Source organism: Lepidochelys kempii, chromosome 10 (assembly GCF_965140285.1).
Source record: "Lepidochelys kempii isolate rLepKem1 chromosome 10, rLepKem1.hap1, whole genome shotgun sequence".
NCBI lineage: Eukaryota > Metazoa > Chordata > Testudines > Cheloniidae > Lepidochelys > Lepidochelys kempii.
Genome location: NC_136389.1, coordinates 82,991,236 through 83,014,916, shown reverse-complemented (window position 1 = coordinate 83,014,916; position 23,681 = coordinate 82,991,236). Strand labels below are relative to the sequence as shown.

General features: G+C 41.2%; 1 protein-coding gene across 4 annotated transcripts in view; it reads left to right on the top strand.

Moving 5' to 3' along the window:
• The window catches only part of UACA (uveal autoantigen with coiled-coil domains and ankyrin repeats), a 72,389-nt gene that overhangs the window by 25,772 nt on the left and 22,936 nt on the right, over window positions 1-23,681 (top strand). For 3 of the 4 annotated variants that reach the window (XM_073304516.1, XM_073304518.1, XM_073304514.1), the window contains exons 2-7: window positions 15,335-15,468; window positions 18,070-18,158; window positions 18,987-19,051; window positions 20,730-20,787; window positions 22,742-22,812; window positions 22,913-23,019. In XM_073304516.1, coding sequence (XP_073160617.1) covers window positions 15,335-15,468; window positions 18,070-18,158; window positions 18,987-19,051; window positions 20,730-20,787; window positions 22,742-22,812; window positions 22,913-23,019 — 524 coding nt within the window. Of the gene's footprint in view, window positions 1-10,305; window positions 10,593-15,334; window positions 15,469-18,069; window positions 18,159-18,986; window positions 19,052-20,729; window positions 20,788-22,741; window positions 22,813-22,912; window positions 23,020-23,681 lie in introns of those variants that run through there. The other variant, XM_073304515.2, reaches the window with a different exon arrangement.

The window sequence follows — 23,681 nt, the reverse complement described above, 5'->3', positions numbered from 1 at the left end:
TTCTAATAGGTAGCTGCAAGATCATGTACTTGGTTTCATAAAAATAGAATGGTCAGAATGCTCTTTCAACTTTAGGTAATGCTTTTTGTACATTAAGGGTTTGAGAGTGGTTCAGCAGTAGACTTCTTTTAAACATACTGCTAGTAGCAAAAGCTCTATGCAGAGTGAATATCAGGTAAACTAAACATTTTTTTTCTTTTTCTGTTTTATACCTGTTGAATGTGGATTTTAAACACACAAACAAACCCCCAAAAGACTATTTGAATTCCTGGGCATATGTATTCCAGATCTACATTTCCTCCTTATGCTGTAAACAAAGTGTGTGTACAGGAAAGTCCTTCTAGTTAAAACTTGTGTTGACATCAATGACCTTTCCATGCCTGGAATGAGAGAGGAGGCTACCCACTGTGTAGATGAGTGGGATTTTTCAAAAGCACTCTCTACTTGTCTACGTGTTCCCAATGGGAGTTTTACTCACTGAGTTGGATGGGAACAGAGTTAGTCCAATATAAGATTTTTTTCCTTTCAAAACAAGGCTTTTTTCCAGGTGTAAAGCTAACAGGGATTTGGCAGCTGTTATTCCGTTAAGAACCTTATTGTTACGCCAGAGTTTTAGATAACTTTTGTTTTTGTATTTAACCAAATCCAAATGTGGAAAGTCAAATCAATTAATCTTTTCGGTCAAAGTCAGTTAAGGCCTCTGGTATACACTCATACTGATTTATTTAGATCTTTTTATAGGGTAAATGTTGGATCCTTGTATAATACTGCATTGTTTAAAAATATTTGGACATCAGCGGAGACATTTTAGCTACTTGGATAAAGTACATGAGCTGCATTAAAGGGTCAGACATACTGGGGTGAGAAGCCTTGATTTTTTTTTATTTTAATTTTTTAAAATCCTAACAGCTGGTTCCTAACAATCTCCTTTATTTCTATAAGGCTTGGGGGGAGGGGAGGTTCTTGAAGTGGGGGGTGGGGATGTGGGGAGCGAAATTGGGGGACATCATTGGCAGCTTCCCACAAAGAGTTTTTAAAGTGCACTATGGATGTTGTTTTTCTTCAGGTTAGATTTTTGTACAAAGGTGCTAGCTGGCCAAAGATGTTTCCCTTGTGACTTTATTCCTTTGCAGGTCTTTTAAATTGGAACGCTTTAGTTTATAATATTACCTGGGAGAAGGGACAATAAACAGAAGAACTTACTAAATCTACCATCCTTTTAACCATTATCTCACCATATTAGCATTCCATCCTTGCATGCTGCTCCATAGAGGTGTATCAGTACAGGCAACATAGGGCACTATACCTGCAGTAGAAATCTTATAGACCTAGAATGAAAGTACACCTCCATTCCTCCTCTCCCCCCCGCCCCAGTCCTCCTCTGCTTTCTGGAGCTGTCACGCTGATGCCTCTTACTCTGAATGGACTGCTGCCATCAAACCGCCCTTTCATATCGTCTCTCTCCTGCAAGATGGGTTTCTGAGTATGTAATTTGAACAGCCACAAGTGAAGCATGTCACTGTAAAGCTGTTGAACATCAGCTCAGGTAGTTAGCATCCCATACTCTGCTTTGTTTTGGAACAGAGTGAACAGTGTGAGTTCTTCGCTCTCACTCTTGCTTCCAAAAATTTCTTTGGCCTTCTTTCCCCTCCGTTTATTTAGGCCTCTCTTCCCTTGAAGGGCACTGAATAGGCTAAGATAAAATTAATTAGTATGTCCCTGTGGCAAGGCTGTTCCAACAACATTTTAGAAACGAACAGGAAATGAGGCGGATTGCAATATTTCCTTCCAGTGCTGACTAGCAAGTCCAGTGCAGTTGCTCCCATGCCACCGTGTCCTTATTTCTCTTCTTGTGGGACATAGGGTTGCCAGGTGTCTGATTTTTTGGCTGGAAGCCTGGTTGAAAAGGGACCCTGGCAGCTCTGGTCAGCACCACTGACGGGGCCATTAAAAGTCCAGTCGGTGGTGCAGCAGGGCTAAGGCAGGCTCCCTGCCTGCCATGGCTCTGCACAGCTCCCGGAAGCAGTGGCATTTCCCCCACTCCGGTTCCTAGCATGTGGAGCCCCTTGGCCTGCCCCCCACCCCAAGCACCGGCTTCATAGCTCCCATTGGCCGGGAACCACAGACAGTGGGAGCTGTGGGAGCTATCCTGCGGATAGGCAGTGCAGAGATCCGCCTGGTTGCTCCTCTACCTAGGAGCTACAGGGGGGACATGTTGCAGCTTCTGGGAGCTGCTTCAGGTAAGCGCTGCCTGGAGCTTGCGCCCCTGACCCACTCCCGTGCCCCAACCTCCTGCCCCAGCCCGGAGCACGCTCCTGCACTCCAAACCCTTCATCCCCAGCGCTATCCCAGAGCCCGCACCCCCAGCCGGCCCTTCACGCCCCCCATGCCCCAATCCCCTGCCTCACCCCGATCCCCCTCCCGCCCTCTGAACCCCTTGGTCCCAGCTCAGAGCTCTCTTGCACCCCAAACCCTTCATCCCTGGCCCCACACCAGAGCCTGCACCCCCCAGCCCAGAGCCCATACCCCCTTCCTCATCCCAACTCACTGTATCAGCCTGGAGCCCCCTCCCGCACCCTGAACTCCTCATTTTTGGCCCCACCCCAGAACCCGCACCCCCCTGGTGGAGCCCTCACCCTCACCCTTACCCCCTCCCACACCCAACCCCTGAGCCAGCCTGGTGAAAATGAGCAAGGGAGTGAGGGTGGTGAGAGTGAGCAACAGGGGATGGAGTGAAGTACGGGGGGCGGGCCAAGGATGTTAGGTTTTATGCAAGTAGAAAGTTGGCAACCCTAGTGGGACATAGAATCATAGGACTGGAACGGACCTCAAGAGGTCATCTAGTCCAGTCCCCTGCACTCGTGGCAGGACTGATTATCTAGACGATTCCTGACAGGTGTTTGTCTAACCTGCTCTTAAAAATCCCCAATGATGGAGATCCCACAGCCTCCCTAGTCAATTTATTCCAGAACTTAACCATCCTGACAGCTAGGAAGTTTTTCCTAGTGTCCAACCGAAACCTCCCTTGCTGCAATTTAAGCCCATTGCTTCTTGTTCTATCCTCAGAAGTGAAGGAGAACAATTTTTCTCCCACCTCCTTGTAACAACCTTTTACATACTTGAAAACTGTTATCATGTCCCCTCTAATCTTCTCTTTTCCAGACTAAACAAACCCAATTTTTACCATCTTCCCTCATAGGTCATGTTTTCTAGACTTTAATCATTTTTGTTGCTCTTTTCTGGACTCTCTCCAATTTGTACACATCCTTCCTGAACTCTGGTGCCCAGAACTGGACACAATACTCCAGCTGAGGCCTAATCAGTGCGGAGTAGAGCCGAAGAATTACTTCTCATGTCTTGCTTACAACACTCCTGCTAATACATCCCAGAATGATGTTCGCTTTTTTTGCAACAGTGTTACACTGTGTGACAGGGTTGGGCCAGATGGCTACAGGAGAGTGATAGAAGGCAGCTATATTAGCCCCAGATTAAGTAGGTCCCTCTTACCTGGGTAAGGTAACAGGGAAGGTTCCAGAACAATCAGGAACTTTCTGGAAACAATTAAGGCAGACAGGCTGATTAGAACACCTGCAGCCAATCAAGAAGCTGTTAGAATCAATTAAGGCAGGCTAATCAGGGCACCTGGGTTTAAAAAGGAGCTCAGTTCAGTTTGTGGTGCATGCGAGGAGCGGGGAGCAAGAGGCACTAGAAGCTGAGAGTGAGAAGGCGTACTACTGGAAGACTGAGAAGTACAAGCATTATCAGACATCAGGAGGAAGGTCCTGTGGTGAGAATAAAGAAGGTGTTGGGAGGAGGCCGTGGGGAAGTAGCCCAGGGAGTTGTAGCTGTCACACAGCTGTTACAGGAGCCACTGTAGACAGCTGCAATCCACAGGGCCCTGGGCTGGAACCCGGAGTAGAGGAGGACGGGCCTGGGTTCCTCCATCCCCCCAACTCCCTCCTTTATACCGGAGGAGTTGAACTGGACTGTGGGTTCCACCAGAGGGGAAGATATCTGGCCTGTTCCCCAATCCACTAGGTGGATCAGCAGAGACTGCGGGGATTGTTCTTCTTCCTTTCCCCATGTTGGCCAGCGATGAGGCTAACTGAGTGAACGGCAGATTTGAGCCACAAAAGTGGCCAAACTGAGGGTTGCCGTGAACCTCTGAGGTGAGAAAATCCGCCAATAAGCGCAGGACTCACCAAGGCAGAGGAGGAACTTTGTCACAACTGTTAACTCTAATTTAGCTTGTGGTCCACTATGACTCCTAGATCCCTTTCCACAGTACTTCTTCCTAGGGAGTCATTTTGTATGTGTGCAACTGATTGTTTCCTAAGTGAAGTACTTTGCATTTGTCCTTATTGAATTTCATCCTATTTACTTCAGGCCATTTCTCCAGTTTGTCCAGATCATTTTAAATTTTAATCCTATCCTCCAAAGCACTTGCAACCGCTCCCAGCTTGGTATCATCCACAAACTTTATAAATGAACTCTTTATGCCATTATCTAAATCATTGATGAAGATATTGAACAGAACAGGACCCAGAACTGATCCCTGCGGGACCCCACTCGATATGTCCTTCCAGCATGACTATGAACCACTGATAACTACTCTGATGAAGTGAGCTGCAGCTCACAAAAGCTTATGCTCAAATAAATTTGTTAGTCTCTAAGGTGCCACAAGTCCTCCTTTTCTTTTTGCAGATACAGACTAACACAGCTGCTACTCTGATCTCTGGGAATGGTTTTCCAGCCAGTTTTGCACCCACCTTACAGTAGCTCCATTTAGGTTACATTCCCTAGTTTACTTACGAGAAAGTCACATGGGACAATATCAAAAGCTTTACTAAAATCAAGATATACCACGTCTACCGCTTCCCCCCTTCCACCAACCTGTTACCCTGTCAAAGAAAGCGATCAGGTTGGTTTGACATGATTTGTTCTTGACAAATCCATGCTGACTGTTATTTATCACTGTATTATCTTCTAGATGTTTGCAAATTGATTCCTTAATTATTTGCTCCATTATCTCTCCCGGTACAGAAGTTAACCTGACTGCTCTGTAATTCCCTGGATTGTCCTTATTTCCTTTTTAATAGATGGGCACTATATTTGCCCTTTTCCAGTCTTCTGGAATCTCGCCCGTCTTCCATGACTTCTCAAAGATAATTGCTAATGGCTCAGATATTTCCTCAGTCAGCTCCTTGAATATTCTAGGATGCATTTCACCAGGCCCTGGTGACTTGAAGACATCTAATTTGTCTAAGTAATTTTTAACTTGTTCTTTCCGTATTTTAGCCTCTTCTGATCCTACTTCATTTTCACTGGCATTCACTGTGTTAGACGTCTTATCACCACCAACCTTCTTGGTGAAAACCGAAACAAAGAAGTCATTAAGCACCTCTGCCATTTCCATGTTTTCTGTTATTATTCCCCCCCACCCCCCATTGAGTAATGGGCCTACCCTGTCCTGAGTCTTCCTCTTGCTTCTAATGTATTTGTAGAATGTTTTTTTGTTACCCTTTATGTCCCTAGCTAGTTTGATCTCGTTTTGTACCTTGGCCTTTCTAATTTTTTACCTACATACTTGTGTTATTTCTTTATATTCATCCTTTGTAATTTGACCTAGTTTTCACTTTTTGTAGGACTCTTTATTTTTTTTTATTTTTAAATCATTGAAGATCTCTTGGTTAAGCCAGGGTGGTCTCTGGCCAGACTTCCCGTCTTTCCTACTCAGTGGGATAGTTTGCTCTTGTGCCTTTAATAATGTCTCTTCGAAAAACTGCCGACTGTCTTCTCTTGTTTTTCCCCTTAGATTTGCTTCCCATGGGATAGTACCTACCAACTCCATGAGTTTGCTAAAGTCTGTCTTCTTGAAATCCATTGTCTCTATTGTGCTGTTCTCCCTCCTACCATTCCTTAGAATCATGAAGTCTTATGATTTCATGATCACTTTCACCCAAGCTGCCTTCCACTTTCAAATTTTCAACCAGTTCCTCCCTATTTGTCAAAATCAAATCTAGAACAGCCTCTCCACTGCTAGCTGTCTCCACCTTCTCAACTAAAAAATTGTCTTCAATACATTCCAAGAACTTCTTGGATAACCTGTGCCCTGCTGCGTTGTTTTCCCAACATATGTCTGGGTAGCTTGTCCCCCATCACCACCAAGCCCTGGGCTTTGGACGATTTTGTTAGCTGTTTAAAAAAAAGCCTCATCCATCTCTTCTTCCTGGCTAGGTGGTCTGTAGTAGACCCCCTACCATGACATCACCCTTGTTTTTTACCCCTTTTATCCTTACCCAGCGACTTTCAACAAGTCTGTCTCCATCGTAAGACAAGCTTCAGAGCTCCTTAACCCTCTCTTGGAATCTCCTCCCCCTGACAACCAGCAGTGCATCCAGAATTTTGCACCTGGGATAAGGGGTAAAGCAATATGCAAATTAGCAACATTTTAATGAAAGAAAGCCAAATGAAATCATATGCTTGTGTGCACCACTAATGTTAATGGTACTGGCTGTCTCGCAAAGTAGTTGCTTGTGTTTTGTGTCTTTAGTCAGCTCTCAATAAATAAACATTAGAGCTGATCAGTTCAAACATTTGAGACTGCAGTGTGCCAGGAATGGAATATGAACATTTCCCCAGTAGCCACAGTTGTTGGCAGAGTAACAAATCCTTACCAATACACAGATATTGTGACAGGATATTGGGTTACATTCAGCAACACTTTAACTAATGGCCTCTTCGTTGCCAATATTTCCTCCATTGTTAATCAGTAGACCTGATCTTGTTTCTTGGGTAGATACTGGAAACAATGTTTAACTATAACCTTTCACCATAGCTATATTTGCTGAAGTGTGTAGAGAGCTGAGCAACAGCATTGCAGGCAACTTCACTATAAGTTCTCCACCAGTGTCATGGTACCTTTTTGCCAGTTGGTTGACAATACGACATGGAAAACTCTAAGTCAACACTTTCAATTTTTGTTCTGCTTTTGCAAGGCATTTGTTGAATTGATCCTCATGTGAAGGCATCTCTAATAGCCACTGATGCGCCTACGAGTTCTGTGTTTTAATATATTGATCATTAGTGCATGTCTAATTTATTTAGGGCACTTTTGGGCAAGAATCTAGAAAAGACATTGTACATGTCTTTTTAAGGCAGTCTTCCTGATTTCAGGGAGAGAGAACTTTAAAGATATTTTATAGGCAGATGCCAGTAAATCTACTTCTGAGAGATTTTCAAATCAATCCCTTCTCCTTGACTAAAGTTCTTGGCCTTTACACCCACTTAGTAAAACAGCTGCTCTGTTTTAAGGGAGCACTGGCAATATTACCCTGCAAAGAAACCCTTGGTCTGTTGGCAGTTAATTTAGCAGCTTTAGATTTCTGCTCTGTTTTCAATTTGAAGACTAATTCTGTTTAAAAAAAAAATAATGCAGTGCTATAGATTTAAACTTGTTCATACTGGGGGAGAATGTGGCAGAAGCATCATCATCATGGCTGCCTTTCCATTCTTTCCATATTTTAATTGTTCTTTTTATTGGCAGACTGTTTTGTCTTGAGTAAATTCCACTTTACCACAAGCTTTTTAAAAATTTTCCTTGCACCCCAGTTGATGCCATTAGTAAAAGATGTATACAGATCTTCGCTGCTGTTTATGGTTTTGCATTTAACACATACACTGTGTAAGAACTGTGCTCTTTTTAAAATACTTTGGTGCAGATGTTTTCTCCCTAGCAGTGCAAACCTTAAATAATAATAATAATAATAATAAAAAAAAGTCATTTTCTGTTTTTTCTTAAAATGGCACCTTGTGGTGCTTTTGGGCATCTTTGAGAGAGGAGGCTTTTTTCCCTATAGTGTTTCATTATTTCCCATCCTTCAAGCTGTCTAGAGTCTAGCTAACCCAGGAAGGCCTTTACTGTCATTCCAATCAGCTGCTGGGTAGGGTTTATTCAAAGCTGCCTTGTGGCTGATACCCTTTCCGGGTAGCCACATCTTCATTTATTTGGCCTTAAGTGGGCACAAAATAGGAACAGTATTTTGTGGCATGAGACCCCCGAAGGCAATGATAGGCAGGGTGCTTCATGGAGGAACTTGCCATCTAAGAAGTTTTTGGCAGCCACAGGAGAAGTGAAGTCCAGAAGTTGGATAAATATTGGTCTGTCAGCCGACAGAAATGTGAGAAAAGCAAAACTCTTGGTTGGGTGAAATTGAAAAGAGAAGCAGCCTGGCTGTGTGCTGGGCACAGTCTTAGCTGAAATCATGCACTAGGATGATAAATGGAGCCAAGAACTGTATCTAGCCGAGCATCTATATTGCCCTCATCACCATTATACCTACCTCAGAAATTAATCTTTGGCACCAGCTCTTGGTTTTCAGGCTGCTGTTGGAAGTGTTCCTTTAAACTTTGATTCATCAAAGTGAGGGTGCAAATTTTTTCCTGGATCTTGTGCAGTATTGATGAGCCTTTTTAATTGGCCTCTTGGGACTTTCTTGTCCAGCCTGTCTTGTGAACTGAGCAAACATTTAAGTTCCTGTTGCTACTTCCTTCTGAGAATACAGCTTATGGTCTTACGTATGTTACAATACTGTCTCTCTAGTTCTGGTGGCATATGCTGCTCCCATCGTGGACTGACTGTTCATATTTAGAATGGGCTAGAGTGCTTTTTCCTGCTCCTTTCTCTAAGAATTTCCTCCTTATAATATGTCCATGTTCATCTATCTCAAAGGTGAAAATTCAAACACATTTTCTTAAGTTCTTTGGCATGCTGGTGAGTTATGTTGTTGCAAACCCACTAATCTGACTCAGTGTGACCTGTTTTGATTTCAGTTGTGCTTTTAAACATATCCTTTTCAAAATCAGAGTGCTAACTTTATCTCCATTTAGCATGTGCAGGGTAGGCTTATATGTTTTCCAAAATACCTTTTATAGCTGTAGGAGGTTGACTTGTTTCATGGTGATAAGATAACTGCTGGTATGACACAGACTGTATAAAATTCACTTAACCTTTGTTTTGTTGGAATGTTCCTGTCATGTGGAAACTTTGACGGCAAATAACTCCTTGGAACACGCGCTTTCAAAGAAAAAAAAAAAGTGTTTGATTTGGCATAGGGTCTGCTCTGAAGGCGGCAGATAAGATGTGTGACTTCTTTCAGTATTATGAAAAATTATTTCCTTTTTTGTGTGACAGCAATTGTGTGCGCACAACCCCAAATGTGGACAGGAGGAGGTAGGATCGTGTACTCTGAAATGTCTGTTTTCCAAAAAGGTCTCCACAGAAAATTTTACTTGCAGTCTCACTGACTGTGTATGTTTAACAGTCTTGTGGTGTCCTGCATATTTTCTTTTTTTATTACTGTGCACCACGTTTATATCTCCTACAGACAAAACAGCCAATAGTCACGATGTTGACCTAGTCCACTAAATATGGTGTTTAGGAGATTTCCACTGTTAAATTTAAAATGTGTGAAAGAGGACCCTGCATCTTCAATACTGTTAATCATTACACTGTCTATTTAATGGTTTGACAGCCTCTGTGGCTCTTCTCATTTGACATGTTGGGGAGACAGACTGGCAGCAGCAGTAAGCTGAAACCTGGTTGTATTCAGAATGGGATTCATACTCGTAAAAGGAGAATTTTTTTTTTTAAGCAAAGGCATGTGCTTTTTCTAAATTAAAATCGGACACATTTTTGTCAAAATAGAATCACCCACTCTGTGTGCTATGTAGTCATTACTTTGCCTAAAGTCAGATGATCGTAAAGCTGATTCCAGCTTTCAGTGTTGTTTGGTGGAATAGCTAAATCTGTTCCTGCCATTATTTGTAACATCCTGTTTACCAGTGATAACTGTGACCCTCATATAGTGTCAGTCAAAAGTTAATTTGACTAACATGTTCGTTCCTTTAAGGTGAAACTTTGCACATCTGCAAAATGTGGCACCATGTTGGTAGTTTCACACATGCTTGTCTCCTTTGCTACCCATAAGCATGAAATGTATTACTCACAGGATGAGCATGCATAAAACGTATTATTAGCTATTACTTTCTATCACTCAGCTATCAAGTCCTGGACAATCAAAAAATAGAACCAGCCTGATGTGAGACTGTCTGCAGATTGTTTACAGGATATTTCAGGTCTGGGGAATATTACTGTGAGGCAGTCTGTGCTGCAGCACAGAGTCTGCAGAAACAAAAGCTGTATGTAGGGTTTTCATGTGAAGTGCCAGAAAGGGACAGCCTAAGCAGTCGGTACGAAAGAAGGAATTCCTGTACCGGTCTTAGGCTGTCCCTGGGCCGTCTTTAAGGGAAAAAACCTTATTTTTCTAAGAGTTATGAAGTCTGAAGAAGACCCTGAAGATGGAGAAAATATAGTTGGGGATCCAAGCTAAGTGAAGGATGGAACAAAATGAATGTAGCCAAGAAAAACCAGTATATTGCTTAGAGCAGCCTGTTTTGAATTCTGGTTGGGTGCTTGCCTTGTAAACTGCAGCAGTTTGTAACTGAAATCGAGGTAAATTATTTGCTGCTGACAACAAGGAGTTGCAAGTTCTATGATGAGTTGTTGGTTTTCCTGTGCTCCTAGAAACACAGTAGGTATCTTGTATTTCCTATTAATGGAAGAGAGGTGTTTTTTTGTTTTTTAGTAACCCTGTCTGCACGAGTTTAAATTTTGTAAATATTCAAGCTGTTCCTTACCTTTTATTTAGCATCCCTTATGTCTGTAGCCACTATAATAGTGTTCATAAATGTTGTTATTTCTTGTTGGCAGTTTCTACAACAAAAAGGTTAAAATAAAAAACAATGCTGTGAACCACTTCTTGATTGACAGTTACTTGGTTTAGTGGACCAAAGTAAATTGACATAAATTGAAAATAATCTTTGTAGAAATCGCTAACCTTTATACTGTCCATTGTTTTCTTAGGACTTGATACTAAACTTTGTTTTTATACTAATTCTAAATTTGTGAAGATCTTAATTATGGGTATAACAACATAACATAGTAGTGGTTTTATTTGGAATATTTTTATCATTTTAAAAGGAGCTTTATTGAAGAGTTTGAATTTGTTCACACTTATAGATGTAAGAGCTTGAAGGTTAAGCCTGAAGATCTTTGACAATTTAAAGCATCTGTTTGCATGCAAAACATTTTATTGAATTTGCTTTGAACCTAACACACTGAATATAGTAGAGCAGTGGTTTTCAGCCTTTTTTTCATTTGTGGACTCCTAAAAAAAAATTTCAGATGGAGGTTTGGACCCCTCTGGAAATCTTAGACATAGTTTGCACACCCCTGGGGGTCTGCAGACCACAGGTTGAAAACCACTGTATTAGAGTATTTAGAGGCAGCAAGAGGATGCTTCATACATAGTCTTTAAAGTATATAAACTTACACATGCAAAGAAATTTAGAGTGACAAGAAAAATTGCCAGTTTTCAGAGCAAAACAACTTATTCTCTCCAGGACTAGTGCACATGCTAGTTTAGTATGGAAGCAATGACTGGCTTTAGCTAAACACCAAAAAAGCAAAGGTGTTTTAATATAGTAAAATTTAGCTAATTTAGGTGGACTGGCAGAGAAATTCCAAAATAGATTTTAATTGACAAGTCAATGAACAACAAAAGGAAGGGTGTGAATGCATTACAAAACACACTTTACTTTGACAGTTGTTTACTTCTACTTATTTGGTACTTACTGTACTAATAGTAACTGTTGTTGGTAGGATGTTTAGTAAAAGAGATATTATCCATTACCTATTTTATTACAATACTGAATAAAGGTTCCAGTCATGTTTGCCGCTCCATTGTATAAGGCATTCTGCAGAGTAAGAGTCACTTCTTCAAATAGCAACGTGAGACCTTGCTACAGCACATTAGTGTTAGAGAGGTTACTAGAGACAGCTGTCTTTTTGTATGGATTATCTATTCGCTTCTTTACTAAACACACTTAGAAAGACCAATGTTCCCTAATGAGGCAAAGTTTTTAGAATTCTGTTTTTTTTTTCTGCCCAAGACTTGATTTTTTAAAAAACACTTTTACATGAATATGTATTCTTGTTTTATGTGCCTTTTTCTTGTTTTCCTATATATACATGTAAAGACTGTATGCACCTGTGTTTGGGGAGGAGTTGGGGTCTCACAAGGCTGCGTGTGTGTTTGTGAAGGGAAGTTGGGGTCTCTGAAGACTGTGTGTGTAGCACAGAAGGATGGGTGGAGGATTTGGGAGTCCTCCCAGGTTGTTGGCGTGTGGGGAACAGGGGAGGGCTGTTGGGTGCAGGAGAGGCTCTCCTGCTTAAAGATCCAGAAATCATAGATTGATGTTTTTGGCAATTTAAGACTGGAACAAAATATATTTCTTACAGTGCATAAATTTAAATGTTACATTATCAATATCAGTTTGCAGTGTTTTTATTGGAGAAAACACAAAAATGATTCTTCCTCTCTTCTTGGGAAATTTGGATAGGTCTGCTGATTGCTGGTTTGGTAGAAGAACTGGTTCTCACTAAATCAAGAACTTTAATGCTTTTATTCAGTGACCTGCAGCAGCTGGAAATAGCTTTGTTTTTGGTGAATTACATAGAGAAGGTAGTCTCTAGGTAGCCAAACTTGCAGCTAACATCCCAGTATAATCCTGGGGTTTTTTTCCCCTTCCACGTCCTCCTCCTGTCAGCAACTTCACCGATCAATCTGAAATGTTGCATGCAGAATTTGAGCTCCCAAGTGGAATTTTTCTGGAAAGTAAAGGACAATTTGGATAAAGTGATTTGGAGGCAAATAGGTCAGAAATGGAAGTGGTTTTCACTTATTGGGATAGATTCCTAATATGTTTTGGCTTGTCAGATCTTTTAGACCAAGTGTGCTGAAACTCTAAATTTGTGGGTTGGGTTGTTTTTTTGTTTTGTTTTGTTTTTTGGTTTTGATGAGTGTTGTCTGACTAGTATTGGTGGGTGAATTACTTAGTTATTAAAAATGATTTATGCTTTCTTTACAAAAACTGCATAGCCAAGTACTCTGCAGGCAATTTGAAACAACTCTGTGAACTTCCTCATTCTCAAACTGCTTGAGGATAGCTAAAATGTCTACACTGTTAATAGGAGAGAGCTGCACAGGGATCCTGATCTTCTCTTGCTTGTTTCCAGCATCAGCTTTTCATTTTGAAATTGGAAAGTTAGGTAGCTGGTTCTACTATAGTTCAGCCATTACTTTTTTGTGTGTGGTTTTTTTTAATGGGCCAAATTCAACAAGGAATGGAACTCGGATGAGAATCTTGGTGCTGAACTAAACGTGTGTGGGAGGTGTAAGTTGCCCATAAATTTGAGTTTAAGTGGGTATAAGGGACAAAATAGTGTAATTTGCATCAGTTGGGCATTCAGTTGTGTATATTTCAAGTATAAGTTACTTCTCCAAGGTGCAGGAGAGGAGTGTAGCAGGAAAAGCAACTTGAAGGAGTGTGTAAGATAAAAGCAGCTACTTCTTCGCAATCCTGTGGTGAGTTTTAGCCATGGAATAAGTGGGTAGAACACCCACATGCTTTAATGGAATTTGCACCATCTTAAGCTAAAGAGGAATTTGGTGTCAAATTGGCTACACTTATTTTGCATACTGCTGAATGCCAAATTGGCAGAAGTTGGAGTATTTTGCCAATCACATTGCTCTCTTCTATTCACTTGATATCCTACACATAAGGATCATAAATTAAATTTAGTTTAGATAGACCCCATTGCATTTTCATCCACAACACTCCTTCCTTGTATGGGGGGAGGGGAATCTCCCAATCAAAATCTATAAAGTCACCACTCTATCCTCAGTGTTCCCCATTAAACCTCTTGGCTGCTATACAGAAAACTGTTATTTGGAAATGTCTAGATAGCTGGCAAACTGTAATTTTACTACTGCTCATATTCTGTGCTAAAACAGCCTATTTTTGTTACTCCTTCCTGCTGCCCACTTACATTTCGTCCACTCGTTATGTCTTAAAAAGAACAGGAGGACTTGTGGCACCTTAGAGACTAACAAATTTATTTGAGCATAAGCTTTCGTGAGCTTTTTTTTTTAGTCTCTAAGGTGCCACAAGTACTCCTTTTCTTTTCTTTTTGTGAATACAGACTAACACGGCTGCTACTCTGAAACCTGTTATGTCTTGTCTCTTAATTTGTAAGCTCTTTTGGACAGGGGACTGGTATATACCACATGTTAGTTGAGTGGGGCCCCAACCTGGCTTAGGCTTCTAGGACTCTGCTGCAGCATAAATGTTGGATAATAATAAATAAAGATGCACTTGGAGGTCTTTGTTCATAGGTGGCCCGGAACACAGACTCATCAACTATGCAATTATCTGCTCTGCTGTGTGGTGTGGCTCTTGTGTTAAGCTTTTGTTATCATGGAAGTCATTCCTTCATAAAGATGACAATATATATGTAAACTTTCATATGGCCCTTCCAGCCCATTGCAAAATCCTTGTTATGTGACTACCCCCATCTATGTATTTTTCAAATGTAAAACTGGTCTCCTGACTTGAGACTTGGCATGGAATCTTAGCTAACTTTTCTGGGGCTACTAACCTATTAAGAGCTGGTCCAAATGCTACTAAATTTGCATCCTCACTGTGTGGAGTGGTACTGGGTTATGCTTTCCTATCCTAGATGTGTATGCAAAATCAAAGATGTGGAGTCAAACCCTAAAGTGAATTTAGGATGTTGATAGCTGCAGGCTGCAAACTTTGTCCTTATCAAATATCCTTCCGTAAAATGTCTTAATCTTGCACTTAAGTAGAATGCAGGCTGGAAAATTGGCAGCGGGTAGAGGCAGAGTTAAGTTTCTTTAACCTTATGCCCTATGGTTGTTTTCATACTTTCATATTGGATTTTATGCTTTTAATGTAAACTTATTTTTTGTTTTGTTTCTGGACTTCATAGCATGTGGGTCTTTAGAGAAATCTACAGAATTCTAAGGGGACTTTTCCCCTTAAGTATGTGATATTCTATTCTATGTATTTCTTATAATGTCCACAACACTGTAGTGTGTGGGCATCTTCCTGTAGTGAATTAAGCAGTGAGACTACACATCTGTCACATGTGGTTTTTCTCTTATGCTTTCCCCAGTGGGAGAACTGTGTGCTGGAGCGTGGTATCTTTGGTAGGATTTTTAAGTATACATGCTGCTCTGTGTCTATAGTAGATATTGACAAATGAAACTAATTTAATGAAGATTTCTTGCCTAGTAATAGGAGCAAATTATGACATTTAATTTTTTTTTATGATGGTAATCTTAATGGGTTCACATTATGCAGTAAACTCACTTGTGGTGGTGGTTTTTTTACTTATGTCTTTATGCAGCTGAATACAGATTGGAGCAAATACGATGATCGGTTGATGAAAGCAGCTGAAAGGGGAGATGTGGAAAAAATTTCATCTATCCTTGCCAAAAAGGGAGTCAATCCTACTAAACTGGATGTGGAAGGGAGATCTGTGTAAGTAATTTCCAAGAATGTAGTGGAGGATGATGGCATGAGTAGTGAAATCTGTTTAGACGGTAAATCTTTCTTCATTATGTCACATTTTTACTGATGGTGTGTATTAGACTCCTTCCCATCTGAAACAGACAGACAGCAGATTACAGAATTAGAGTTCTGGAATTACATATCTATTGGAGGTAGATGATTTTAAGCAAAAGAAGAGTGTACACAAATTCCATACTTTACTAAAATAAGCTCCCCATTGTACCATCCTAGATAGAAATTCACACTTCATCTAGCCACAAACCATTGCTCTGAGGGCTGTCAAACTTCCTGTTAGTCAGGTTCATTTAGCAATACTGATTTTATGGGATGAGGGGAAATAGGGGATGAGTGCTCATTGACATCCGTCCCTCGTAGAGATGTGTGAAGTCCTATTTTGTGAACTGGAAAGGCAAAAAGGTGCAAATCAGTAGAGCCTAGGGTAGCAAAATTGAGATGGTGGTAATCTGAAGGAAGTTATATTGGGCACTGTGAGTGGTTGAGGGATTGTAGGGGATTGACTAGGTAAGAGTGGAGTACTCTACAGTATAGCCATAGGGAGGCTTGAAAAGAGACCTGAAAGCAGGAGGATGGGGAAAGATAGGGAAAACCTACTCAATAGAAATCTGTGATCCAGGGATCGATTCCATTAATTCAGGAGTCCGCAGCATGATAGAGGCTTGCCCATGAAGCCAACAGTGAGAGATCTAGCCAGTCCAGAAGTGGCTGGCTGTCATTTTTATTTCCTTCCCATTGCACAAACTGAATCTATATATGTAACTGGGTTTTCTTGTTTGTATGTAATAGTATATGGAGTAATTTATCTTACATTTCTTTAAAACAAACACCTTCCCCCTAAATCTAAACAAATCCTGCCCTCTGTGTGTCCTCTAAAATGTTTCCTAAACCCCTTTTGGGTTTGCTAATTTAAGTCTTTTCATAATGGATGTTATAGGAAAATACAGTTTAGTATTTTTAGGATCTTCAAAATGAAACTAAAAATAAGATTTGAAAAGCATTCTCCAGATATTACTGGCAATCATTTTGTCTCAAATTACCGGTGTGGAGACTGTGTTTCTAGGTTGTCCAACAGCATTAGTACTGTATAATTTGTGGTAGGTAATAGTTGGTAAAAGGAATGTACGTTTGGGTGGAACATTCCTATAGCCATCAAACTTAATATCACAGTGTAATCTTGGCTATCTGCCTGATTCTGCTAACCATTTCAGATTCTTGAATCATCTTGCATCAAAATTGCCAGGTACACCAAGAAAGCAGAAGTACAAGTGGCTTTGGATATTGTGCCTTACAAGCATCCATTCTTTAATTCTTATACATTCTTTGTCCTCCTTGTGTTTTTCCACTATTGCTTATATTCCAGTAGTTACTCTGGTTCAATGGAAATATGAGTGTGCATGATAGTATGGTTTACTCCTACTTGAGGTTTGGTGATTTCTTAGCATATTTATGCACCAGTGCATAGGAGCCAGTCCTAGCTTTTTATAACTAATTCTACAGGTGAGTAAGTACTAGGCATAAGTATTTTATGGAAGAGTCTGCTGGAATTGTGTTGTGTATCCACCTCCTGTCTGAAATAGGAGGGATTCTGGTTACAAATGGAAAAACTGAGGTACAGCCATCTTTGTAATAGGTGGACCAAACCCAATAACTCCTCTGGATTGAAGCATACTAAATAGACTTCGGAGGGACTTTCCAAGCCTGTGGAGTACTCCATCTTTCTGCAGCCCCCTTAGCATTAAAAATAGTGGGATCCAGCAGCACTACTTTTGGGGCCCCAATGCCACCCTGTATCTTTTCTATACTTCTCAAATCCCAGAGTGCATTAGCAAATACACAAATAAAACTGGAGCTGAGGTTGATCAGAGAGAGATGCAGCCAGTTGAAAAGCAAGGGAACCTGACAGTACATATAGAGGGAAGTGTTAGATTTTGTGGGGAGGAAAGGTAAAGGAGAGAGGAGGATGAGGAATTACTCTTTACCAGAAGTTATCCTCCATCTTTAAAATTTGGATTGATAGGAGAAGTTTGAGCTGGTTCTTAAACAGTCAGCTTGACCATCCTTCCTCAAGGTATGTTCACAAAAGTTAACAGAAATCCATGTGGCTACAATTTCAAACTGAAGTGATAGAAGTGTCATTGCTTTGACTATGCTAATGCTTGATCCTAGTAAATTTGAATCATAATTAGGAAAGGGAAAGCTGATTGATATTTTACTTATTCTCTGCCACAGACACAAAATTAGTGTACTGGTTTTATTGAAAGAAATTATGCTTCCTCTTCTCCCCGCCTTCTTGCGCCCCCTTCCCCCCCACACTTTTAGTTGGGTCAGAACATGCTACAACGCTTTACTTTCCAAGCTAGAACTACATGAGTGAAATATGGTTTTAATCTACCTAACACTTCACTGTACAACTGTGGGTTCTTTTGGTTTTTTTTTCTCCTTGTGTGCTCTGCCTCTGCTGGCAAATGTTACCCTTTTTTCTTTTTGTTCTTCCATGCAGAACTAGTCTGTTTAAGCCAAGAAATGCATAGTATCTTTTTTTCCCCCCCTTAGATTTCATGTTGTAGCATCAAAAGGAAATCTGGATTGTTTGAATACCATTCTTGTACATGGGGTTGATATCGTAGCCAGCGATGCTGCAGGTATGTTTCCTTAAAGTTTAAGGGTGAAATTTTCAAAAACACTTGGCACAGGTCTGATTTCCGTCCCAAAACAAAATCTACATTAAATGCTTGTAACTTGTCCTGTAGTATGGAACAGGCTAAAATAGATGCAGACTTGAGCACATGTTGAATAACTACTTGAAATTCTTTGCTTCCTCATGGCTAGAAACATGGCATAGAGTACATGCTTCAAACTGTCTGATTCTGTGTTGGATATAGTTTAGGTTCTCTGAATTGAACAAATTTCCAGGCAATAGAAAAGTTTAACTCAAAAGGATTTAAATGATTTTAAGTACTCTGGCTCCTCTGAATATGGACTTGTGTCTACATTTGCTATTCCAGCTAAGTAAATCTTAATAAATACATTTACAATATGTATGGGAACAGCATGGTTTATGGAGTTCGGAAAAAGTGCTGGGAGAATTTCAAAAGGTTTGATTCTGAGTAGTATGTAAAACCATGCAGATGCTTTTCTGAATTGCCTTTGGTCCAGAAACCAGCCTGGAAGTTTCATGGGATTTTCATAACCTCAAAGTTCTATCGAGATTCTGAATTTAGTAGTGAGTAAGGAGGCATGTGAAAATTGGGAAGGTGGTGAAAAGAAGAAATACAAATTTGTTTAGTTATTTTATCTGTGTGTCAAATTTCTTGTTCCTTATGAATTACAATATTGTATTATGAATAGTGAAGTATCTGGATACAAGGGAAACATATTAAATGTCTTCATGGTATATGTTACTGCATGTTGATATTGATAGCCCTACTGTAGTTCCCAATTTAATGCTTTTGTGTATATTTAATCCGTAGGGAGAAATGCGTTGCATCTTGCTGCAAAATATGGACATGCTCTTTGTTTGCAAAAGCTATTACAGGTATTGAAGACAGTAAATCAATCTTTGTGCCACATTTTACGTTTAGACGTAAAAGGGAAGTACGTGTTCTTCAAGAGATGCTGTTAATTTTATAGTTACTTTTAATTTTTTTTTTAAACTAATTTGTGGTACTGCACCTGCCCCTAAATTCCCCTTTTGGTGATGTGAATCTTTAGTGCATCTGGCACGTAAATACCTTGCAGTGCTAGCTACAGAAGTACCATGTGAATGTCTGTTCTCACTTTCAGGTGACATTGTAAATAAGCATTATCTCCTGTAAATGTAAACAAACTTGTTTCTTTTAGCGATTGGCTGAATAAGAAGTAGGACTGAGTGGACTTGTAGCAAAGTTTTACATTGTTTTGTTTTTGAGTTCAGTTAGGTATCAAAAAAAAATCTACTTTTGTAAGTTGCACTTCCACGATAAAGAAATTGCACTTCAGTACTTATATGAGGTGAATTGAATAATACTATTTGTTTTGTTTATATTTTTTACAGTGCAAATATTTATAATAAAAATAATACAAAGTGAGCACTGTACACTTTGTATTCTGTGTTGTAATTGAAATCAATATATTTAAAAATGTAGAAAAACATCCAAAAATATTTAATAAATTTCAGTAGGTATTTTACCTGAGTTCCCTGTAAGCTGCATGGCCGTGCAGCTGCCTATGAAGCCCCGCGCAAAAGCTCAGGGCTGCAGTGGGGAGAGGCGCTCCTCCCCGCCGGCCCCAGAGCCGACCGGCCTCAGACTTGCTGCTGCCGGGGGAGAGGAGCCCCTCCCCCGGCCCGGCCCAGGTCCATCGGAGCTGCCGGAGAGAGGAACCCCGGCCGCAAGCTGCTGCGTTGAGAGAGGGCTGGGGGGCAGTGTTTCTCTCTTCTCCCCCCCCCCCAATCCACCATCTGCAGCCCCGGGGCAGCCTGCACCCTGAACCCCTCATTCCAACCCCACTCCAGAGCCCACACCCCCCATACCCCAACCCTTTGCTCGCACCCTCTGTACCCTCAGCCCTGGGCCCCCTCCCGAGCCCCTCATTTCAGGTGCCTTCACCCCTAGCTGGAGCACTCCTCCCCCCCGCACCCAACCCTCTGCCCCAGCCCTGAGCCCCCTCCCTGAACCTCTCATCCCCAGCTCCACCCTCGAGCCTGCACACCCAGCCAGAGCCCTCACTCCCCCGACACCTTAACCCTCTGCCCCAGCCCTGAGCCCCCCCTCACATCCCAAACCCCTCATCCGCAGCTCTACCCCAAAGCCCTTACTCCCCCCGTGAGAGCCCTTACTCCCCACTGCGCCCCAACCCTGAGCCCCCCACTCTGAACCCTTCTGCCCCACCCCCACCACATGAATTTTATGTGCATCAATATGAAGGTGATGTGTCACACGTCGCCTCCATATTGGTGCACTTAACAAAATTCATTCCGCACATGGACATAAAAAATTAGAGGGAACACTGTATTCTACTATTTAACAGTGCGATTAAAACTGCGAATAATCACAATTAATTTTATTTAATTAATCGCGTGAGTTAACGGCAATTAATCAACAGCCCTAGTTTAAATGTTTCTAGTTCAGTGATTTCTAGTTCTTTTACTTGTAAGTCTGAGTGACTTGTGCATTATAAATATTGGAATTAAATCTTGATACATATCTAGTAAATAAGAATTATTCTTTTAACAGTACAATTGTCCAACTGAAAATCTGGATCTTCATGGTAGAACTGCTCTTCATGATGCTGGTAAGCAGTGTTTTTGCCATTCCAGGAACTGCTGCATGAAGTTATTTATTTCTGTTGGTTTTAAGAGATTCTCCTTTAGAGTATCCTTTTCAGTAAGAAATATAATTTATCATAATGTATCTACTGTAGAAGAAATTGGCATAGGTTATTTTTTCTCCTTCAGTTGACCTTATTAAACCTGTGGTAGAAAATATGTATATGAATAATTTTTCTTCTTCTATCACTCAGCTAATATCTGTAGTGTTGAGAAGCACTCAAACCCGAATTCTGTTTTCAGGTGCCTAAAATTTTGAGAAAAACTCTTTGGTTGAAATATCTCCTGCTTCTAAGCTAAAAGTGTATCTGTGTCTGTGGAGGCAGAAGGAGGGGGGGCTTGATAAAATTTTATTCATTTTTAGATCAGTGCGAGGAACTGGATTACTGCTTAAGACCTATTTTTAGATTAAGTTTTCCACTCTTACCCAAATGGCTGCTTCTTAAAACTTTGAATTGTCATAGACTTTGTCCTCACAGAGGAAAATGTGCCTTTGACAGGTCATCAATCAGTTTACAAGAACAAAAGACGTTGGAGAACTGCATATAACAAATGAGTTTTTCACTGAAATGTTAACAATATGGCACAAGATGATGCTCTGAACACTGGTGTACAATGTTAATAGACTAAGGCTTTGTCTACAATGGCAAGTGAACGACAAAACTTTTGTCGTTTAGAGGGGTTAACCCCCCCAAGGTAAGTTTTGTCAAGGAAAAGCGCAGGTGCGGACAGTGATTTGTTGACAGGACCGCTCTCCTGCCGACAGTGCTACCGCCACTCATTGTGGGTGGAAGTCTTTTGTCCGCGGGAGAGCTCTCTTCTGCTGACAAACAGCAGCTACGCTGGATGCCTTTTAGCAGCACGGCTGTAGGGGCAGAGCCGTGTGTCGCTAAAAGCTGCGTAGTGTAGACGTAGCTTAAATATAGTTTAGTCTCGATCAGTCTAAATCCTTCTAAAACTCTATGCCCCTCCTTAACATTTTGGACTGTGATTGTGTGTTCATTGCAAATTGCACATGCTTTCAAGAGCATAGCACCAGAGTTCACTGAATCCTAAAGCATAAGACACTCTGTCTGTGTGCTGAATTTGACTTTCCTGAGAAACAGTGTATTAGAGGGTGGAAGCTGGGTTACGGTATTCTGGAGGGACCTTGCACAGATACTGCCCCAAATGACACTACTTTCCAGTTAAGTTGCCTCCTCCAGCATAAGGCTAAGGCCAGTTGTTTAGAATTTTAGTACAGGAATGTTTGTTCCTGCTGGTGAACTTTCCTTGCACTGTAAACTTTTAGATGTGGAGGGGCGGGAGGGGTAGCTCAGTGGTTTGAGCATTGGCCTGCTAAACCCAGGGTTGTGAGTTCAATCCTTGAGGGATTTAGGGATCTGGGGCAAAAATTGGGGATTGGCCCTGCTTTGAGCAGGGGGTTGGAGTAGATGACCTCCTGAGGTCCCTTCCAACCCTGATAGTCTGATTCTGTGGTGTGTGCTGAAGAATATAGCTATCACTTTCCTTAGAGTCCATTCAAAAGCACAGCACTATGATAAAAATAGTCAATTATTGAATTCATATTCTATAGGTATCTGTGTTGTCCTGCACAGAATAAAATACAAGCATCTTGTTTGGGTTTGATTCCCAGTATCTTGCTCCGTAGGTTGTGAGCAGCATTCAAGGAGTGCTTAGCTCACGGTAAGGAGCGTATATAGGGGGAATGCCTCTCGCTGCTCGGCAATTCCTATGGCTAATTAAAGGGCTGCAACAAGTTTGAGTCCTTTCTGGTACTGCTGAGCTAGAGGAATGGTGGCTGCACAGTGGAGCTTGGGAGATGAAGGCTTAAAAGTGGAATCCTAGGCGTACTTGGCACTCCATGGAAGGCTCTCCTCAGACACTTAAACCACTCTTTCTTTTCTTTGTTCCCAAAAGCTATGTCAGACTGTTCCTCTAGCATTCAGCTACTGTGTGATCATGGTGCCGCAGTGAATGCCAAAGATGGAGTAAGTCACTAGTTATTGCTATCCTTCCTTCTCTTCAGAATGTGTTGTTGTTTTTTCCTCTTTGAGAATGTGCCCTTTCCCAATTTTTCCTGTTTTCCAGGATGGGAGGACACCCCTAGTGCTGGCCACTCAGATGTGTCGTCCAACAGTCTGTCAGCTGCTGATCGACAGGGGAGCTGATGTGAATGCCAGAGACAAACAAAACAGGTAACACATGCCACTGGGATATGTTGGCAATGTATCTGTATTCTTAAACAACAGAAGTCTCTCAGCTTTCAGACTTTCAAGTTGTAAAATAAACTTGTCAAACTGTACAGCTGAAACATATACTAAATTAAGACTTCAAATGTTGATTAGCCAATTCAAGTAATATAAATAAATGAGAGAGCATTCACAAAATGCCTGTTTCCACAAACAAAGTCAATCATTTCCATGTTTTTCAGTGTATGTATTTCTGGCTTATGCAGCTGAAAGACTGGTGACTTGTGTAGAGAATGTAGTCTGGTGCTTATAGTAAATTGGAGAGAAGTAGAGTTGACAGCTGAAAGACCCAAGTGAAAGGGATTACCTCTTCTCTGAACTCAGGCACTTGTGAAAAAATTTATCTTCACAACATAGCCCTTCATGGTGCGCTGTGTTGCCTGTCTGCTGCTCCTCTCCAAGTCACATTTTTAAAAGCGCCCAAATCCCATTAAGGCTCCTAAGTGACTTAGGCCCTCTTGTAATTTTTACCTTGTGTGTTTACATATCTGTACTGAGCTTCATGCACAGCCACTTCTTCCCCAGATATTTCTTCTTGGATTATAAATACACTATGCTGAGGGCGTGGGCCTGGGGCTTGTCGTGGTTAGAATATGGGAGCTTGCAAC